Genomic DNA, 6,854 nt, shown 5'->3' on the forward strand with positions numbered 1-6,854 from the left:
TACACAGCAGCCTAGGAAAGGACTGGTGAAACGTGCAGCTGTGCTGCTCCCCATGTAGTGAGCTTCCCCTGTGGGCTTCACCCATAGCTCTGGCCTTAAGAATCTGCTTTATCTTCCTTCATCGATGCCTCTGCCCACTTAATGTACATTGCTAGCTGAACCACTTGAAAACAAGGCTGTTATGTTAATCTTTTATGCTTCAAAACTGAGCTGAACAGCACCATCTGAATGTTCTTCACAGAGATGTACGTGGACAGGAATTCTTATTCGTCTTTGTAGTGTTTTTTGAAAGGTATTTTTTCCCTCTGCTTTTCACCTGAAAGCCTGTTGAATGTGGACGTTGTGTTTTACTTGTGATAAAAACTGAGATCCATGCCAGAGCTCTTCTGTAGAGGGAACCTGGAGAGCCCTGCTGTGATATGGTGGCAACATTTACAGTGACGGCTGGAGATGACCTTCAGACTGCTCATACAAGCCGTGTGCAGCCTCCTGCGCTCTGTAGCCCACTGAATACTGTCCAAATGCCTGTGCCTTCTGCAGAAGGGATCATCTTATATCAACCTGGTATCAGTCTTGAGTGCAGCTTGCCGCTACTTCCTGGCGACAGGAAGAAACAACTGCTCTGGAACTGTTGCACCCATGCTTGATGTCTCAGTGCCCAGGTCACCTGGTTTCTCTCACGCTGCCTCAGAGGTGTGGAATTGAGATGGGTCTGGGCTGCCCAGCAGAGAGGTTTCCAGTGCATTTTGTGAAGCAGTATTCCTCTGTTTTCTGAGCTTCAAAATCACCTTAACGGTTTAGGTATAGCTACCAAAACAAACAGCTAACCCTGGCCCCAAATTAGGCTTCAACAAATAAAAGCATCTTGTTTCAGTGAAGAGGTAATCACAAGGTATTTGTACTAATGGCCCTACTGATGACACTGGTTGACTACAAAATTCTGTGCCTGGACTTTGTAATTTATCCATTAGGACAAGTGCTTTCAATTACAAAATATTTAGACTCTTATTGATGGGGAAAATTGAATGCATAGTGCTGAATTTTACATGAAAGAAGCAAAACTGGCTGTAATTTGCAGAATACGCTGTGTTGACTTAGCAGGATAACTCATGCTCCTGCAAATTCAAATATTTGTCTGAGTATGTGAGTGTTTTCTAAAAGTCTTTGAGCAAATGGTAATCCTACAGTGCTCATGAGTTTTTCTTGCAGAAAAACTGGATCAGTAAATCCTTATAAATGGCAGCTTTAGATGAAAAGGATATTACCTCAGTCTGCTGTTTCTCATACTGTCTAGGGAGAAACTGCACGTATCTTGTTCAGCCCAGCACTCCTACCAAGGAAGAAATGTTTCTTCTTATGAACAGATTAAACGTTAGCTTAATAGTGACAGCTCTGAAAGTGTTCACATTTCACGGCAGTTACGAACGGGGGCAGGTTCTCGTCAGACAGAAATGTGGCTGGGGTTGCTGGCACATGTGGGTGTGATGTCTTTGTTCTGCTGTAGGTGCACACCTAAAGGGTGCACTGCTGGGAGATGATAGTGGTTTGGGGGCCTTCTGCTGATGTTCCTGTCCTGTGTTTCTCTTACGTGAGTCCTGTCTTGAGCCTCAGCTCTGTCCCTGAAGGCTGAGGATGGCTGAACTTCCAGCACTCCCCGCTCAGGGAAGCGTTACGGTCTGTCCCACAGCACCTGCTTGCAGAGGCGCTTCCTTCCAGCGTGGTCCTGTTCACTTGCATTTCACACCTGGGGCTGGAGCTATTTGCATTCGTTCGCTACCTCCTGTTGTGGGGTTCAGTCCCATGGAGACTATTTCCTTCCCCTCCCATCACAGCCATGCCCTGATGGCTGCCGTCCTGGCTCCGTGCAGATTACTGCACCAGGGATTTCCAAAGTGCGAGTTAGAGTTGGGGATCTGGAACTGGGGCTGGGCAAACCCACCATCCGTCTCCATGGATAACCTGTGGGGAGGAGCTGCACCTTCACCAGCTGATGACAGAAAGTTGAGAGATCTCTGAGGGATTTTTTGGATTCTTTTCCCATCATATTTTCATGTGGGATTTTTGCTGATTTTTGTGTAGCTCTGTGGACAGCATGTAGAATTAGGAGGTTTTTGCCTAGCATTAGACTCTCTTTCTGGCTTCGTTAGTCAGAGCACCAGGACTGTGGTTTGACATGGCACGGTGCTCTGACAGAAGAAACACATTCTAAGTGATGTATTCAGATTGTTTTATTCAATACATGTATGTTTTGCTTAAAGGCAAAGCAGAATATGAATTAGTCTTGTCTAAAATCACTTTTAAAAAGAGACATAAGTAGGATATCAGGTGCAATAAGAGCTAAACACACAATAACCTGAGGCAGAATATCATGGCAAACCATGCTCCAGAGTGTAAAGGTACATAACACTGACAACAGGTAGAGTGTTTTTACAACAAGTAGGTTCAGACTTCCCGCACCACGAAAGGCCAGCTGTGTGGTTTCCCATGCTGATTCGTTCCAGTTCATCTTAACATGCCACATCAGGGGCTGCAGAAGTAAGGCAGGCTGAGCTAACAGAGCAGATCTTCCTACTGCTGAACTGTACTTTGTGAGACATGGATAAGACTGAAAGCATTCAGGTTTAGCTTACTTGCCAGATGTTGGGATTTTCTCTGATCTCCACCTGAAATATGGGAGGAATTTCATCTGTGCCTGTTCTGCCATGTGCTCACAGTCACCTAGGTGGGGTTTTTAATTTTGTTTTTTTAAATTAAGGGTCATGAGATTAGGTGAGTGTTGGAAAAGTGGGAGTGTTGGCAAGGTGGAAGCCTGGGGAATGGGATTATGGGAGGAAATGAGAACCCAGTTAGGGAATTTAGGGTGTGATCAGAGGGCAAGGGAAATAGGGGGCATGAGGTTGGTTTGGGCTGATGGGCAGAGTGTGGCTAGAGCACAGGGAGAAACGGCTCTTGGCCCTGGGAAAATTATTCACTCCACAGGACTGGGAAATTAGATTGCTCCTTACATAGGCTGTAGGGTGGTGAGAATAAAACAGTTGAACATGGGCCATTTGCAAACTGTGGGACACGAATTCCCCATGGACAGTCAGAGTTGGGCTCTGGAGCCAATAGCATCAGCCTGAGTTGTACCAGGACTAGTGTGTGGGTGCAAACTGGAGGCAGAGTAGATTGGGAAGCTCTGGTCTGGATAACTGTCCTAAACTGACAGAGGGGAGCCCCAGAAATAACAACCACCTAGCACCATCAATCAAATGAAAAAAAAAAGTCTTAAGTTAAATGAGATCTTTAAAATGTTTGAAATCAATAGTCAACTCTGTTTAAGGCTCCTCCTCCAAGTGAGATACCAGAAAGGTGCTAAGTACACTTTAGAATGGTTTAGAGTTTTCAGTCTGGCACTGTTTGTGAATCTGCCGTGTGTGATGTACTACACGCAAACTGCGTCAGCCTTTGCCCAGTTACAACAGGCTGCTTGAAGGCCACTTACAAGGTTTATTCCTACAAAAAGCAGAGGCAAAGTCTAACTTATTGAGCTGAAGTTGCGTTCCTTACATGCCGCTACCTTGCACACAGAGTTTGAAAATGATTGCGAATAGCGTGCTGCTTTCTTGTTGCCAGTGCAGGAAGGTCCATCCACTGAACTCAGGGTAAAGCCCTTTAGCTATAGAGACTGACCCATGACACGTATTTCTCAATGCATAGAAATCATACCTGCCATGCTCATCCTATTTCTTCCAGGAACCTAACTTAGCTGAATGGATATCTCTAAAGATTCCATGCAGCTTTTATGCAAAGCTGAATTAAAACTATTTTGCATTTTAGCTGTTCCTTTTGTTCAGGTCTGTGTAGTCTTCAAAATTTTGTAGGGGTAGCTCTCGTTAGTGACAATTTATCTAAAGGAGATTTCTGTGACTTATTTTATTGACATACCAAATACCATATTGATCAGTGCATTCCAGGTTAAAAAGCATAATTAAAAATTTGAGGATATAATACCCCTATATCAGAGTAAGTAATGTAAATGCCTTTTTCACGTGAGTCACTTCTATCCAGCAGCTGTTTAAGTCGCACTATCACTGATACAGTAGCTGTTCCTTTTCACTTTACGGATTTCTGCTGAAAGAATACTTCAGTATGAGAGGAATGTTTTCACCCTTCAAAAATTCGAGTTTCTTTATAGCGAGCAGCATAAATGTTAACCTATTCTTTTAGTAAAAGGTGGAGGCATGGGAGCAAGTGTAGAGCAATGCTGTTACCTGTTGGTGTTTTGATTTCTCTTGCAAGTGAATAGCTTTCCATAGAGGTTACTAATGGAATCTTTTAGAAAACACTGACTTGTTGATAGTGGCTCAGAGATGAAGCAACAGGTACAAATGAATGGTAGAGAGAATATTTTTTCAGTCTCTGAAAGGTAGTATTTCCTTTCAGGATTCATTTTTCCAACAAGTTTCTTAAGCTATTTTGTGAGCCATTCTGGATTTCCTTCTAACTTTTAACATAATTTCAAATAATTTAGTTGAATCTAGTTTTCATTTGAATAGTATTAGTCAAAGCATCAAGTAGAAGGTTATTTTTTCTTTCCTGTGCCCTTCCTTCAAGCACTGCTTTTAAAGTGGAGCTGCTGTGTATCTAGACACACACATATATCCATACAGCTCTTGTGTGTGTATCCTCTCTCTATCCTCAACACCAAGCTAGAGTTTCACAGCATGCACTGCCCCATACTCATGCCATAACAGCAACACACTATTTCTTTAAAAGTCTTTCTCATCTCCAGGCTCCGGAAAGCATAAATGAGTGGGTCAATTACTGAGTTGCACATTATCAAGACCAGATAGGTGTTGAAGTGTGAAGTGTAGCAGATGCAGTATGGATTCATTGGGCAAGAAATTATGAGAATGAGGTGAAGGAAGAAAGGTGCCCAGCAAACAATGAAGACACCAAGTAATATAGTGATGGTGACAGCTCCCTTCATGCAGGTACGTTGGTAGGGCACCCCATCCACGGGGAGGGCTGCGATCCGCTTAACGTGCAGGCGTGCAAACAGGAACATGTGAACATAAAGGGAGGCCATGAGAAAGAGCATGGTAAAGAACATGGTGATGAGGCAGACAATGACAGTTTTGCTTTCTGAGTAGGCAATGAACATGATGCCACAGATGATGCAAGCAATCCAAATGACCACAATCAGGGTTAAAGCTTTCTTCACAGTCATGATGCTGTGGTAACGGAGAGCATAGAAAATAGTTATGTACCTGTCAATGGCTATAACCAAGAGGTTGCAAATTGAGGCTACCAAAGAAATGCAAATCATCGAGTCAAAAACATTGTCCATATGCTGAATAAAGTGGTCGTCAATGATCAAATAGCCGTTGCTCAAGATTGCAATCATGATAGTTTCCAAGGCATTTGACATGCTCACTAACATGTCTGCCACAGCCAAGCTACAAAGGAAGAAATACATGGGAGAATGTAGGTTTCCATTCTTCAGCACTGCAAGAATGACAAGAATGTTTTCCAGGAGACTGATGATCCCTAAAGTCAAGAAGACCTCAGCTTTTATGAAGACCTGCTCACAAAATCCATTGCCACTTTTGTTGTTCAGAATTGAGTCATTGAAGTCTTCAGTGACGTTAAGCAGCACAGACTGAAATGAAAACGTAAAGTGTGTGGTATTCATTGTCAGCCGAGGAGTTGTTCACAAGTGATTACAGAGCTGGTAGAGCACAGGTTAAAAAAACAAAAAAGAAGGGGAGAAAAAAAAAAGAAAAGTCAGCAGAAGTCCTTCCAAGTTGTTGCCGTGCACGTGGGACGGAATCAAGCAGGACTTCTCGTTAGTCACTTTTACAAGTAGAAACATAAACCAATCTGCATTTACAGTGAGATCTGTATCAGTCACAGGCTGCTCTTCTCCTTTATAAGAAAGTGCCCTTCAAATCTTGGAGGCATCAAACAGTTTTCTCTGAAGGGAAAAAGCAGCAGCAGCAGCAGCACCTCACTGGTTCTGGCTCTCCCGAGGATTCAAAGTGAGGAGTTTTCTCATCTGCTGTCCTCTGTGGGGCGGGGAAGCTTTGTGCCCAGTATGTTGCAGCTCGGCGAAGTATTTCTTGCTATTTCAGTTGCAAGAAAGGAAAAGAACGAAGGGATTTATACATGCGTGAAAGGAAAAACAACTCCTACTTAACGCTGCGTGCAGAGCATTGGCCGACAGAGAGCACGCACCTTCCTGACTGGCAGCTGCAAACCCAGGTACAGCATCCCCACCGCCGGCTCCTCCGGCAGATCCCAAACTGTCTGGCGCCCTCTGCAGATAGCCGATAGGATGGGTTTGCCTTACAATTCGTCTGAAAAAAGGCATTTTCATCCAGCAAAACTTTCTGTCCGCTCTCGGCAACGGGTCCTGTCCATGGACGTGAGAAGGGGCAGGCAGCTGACGGTGGTGGGTGCTCACGGGCAGGCAGGATGCCCGTACACTGTCCTGGCCTCTGCTCCTCTTCTGCTTAGAGTCAGAGCGACTCTTGCATGGTCCAAATGATGTCACTGAGCCCTGTCTGAGCTAAGTTCGGACAATGTCTCCCTTGAGAATGTCCTGGGCTCACTTGGCTTTGGACCTTGTGGTTAAAGACAACCACCTGAGGGTGAGCTGTAGCACAGATGGAGTGTGGGTGCAAATAATAAGCCCGTGATACAGTTGCTGAGGTGTTCCAAAGGCTGTCATTAGCTGGATAATGTTGGTGTCATCAGAGACAAGCTCCTAGGGATTTCAGTCGTTGCTTACAAGTGGTTTGGGTTTTGTTTGTTCATTTTGGTTCCTAAACTCCTTGCTCACAAGTGCAGGTATGAGTCTCCACACTGTG

The 6,854-nt window shown here is 44.4% G+C and overlaps 1 protein-coding gene across 1 annotated transcript; it reads right to left on the reverse strand.

Moving 5' to 3' along the window:
• Positions 1 to 4,699: 4,699 nt before the first annotated feature.
• On the reverse strand, positions 4,700 to 5,677 carry MC3R (melanocortin 3 receptor). Its single transcript, XM_010132487.1, has one exon. It carries the CDS (start codon positions 5,675 to 5,677, stop codon positions 4,700 to 4,702), a length of 978 nt encoding a protein of 325 aa, XP_010130789.1.
• Positions 5,678 to 6,854: the final 1,177 nt, after the last annotated feature.

Source organism: Buceros rhinoceros, unplaced genomic scaffold (assembly GCF_000710305.1).
Source record: "Buceros rhinoceros silvestris isolate BGI_N320 unplaced genomic scaffold, ASM71030v1 scaffold16773, whole genome shotgun sequence".
Lineage (NCBI taxonomy): Eukaryota > Metazoa > Chordata > Aves > Bucerotiformes > Bucerotidae > Buceros > Buceros rhinoceros.

Bases quoted from the DNA above. Each gene is read 5' to 3' on its own strand.
- MC3R (XM_010132487.1), bottom strand. From the start codon at position 5,677: ATGAATACCACACACTTTACGTTTTCATTTCAGTCTGTGCTGCTTAAC.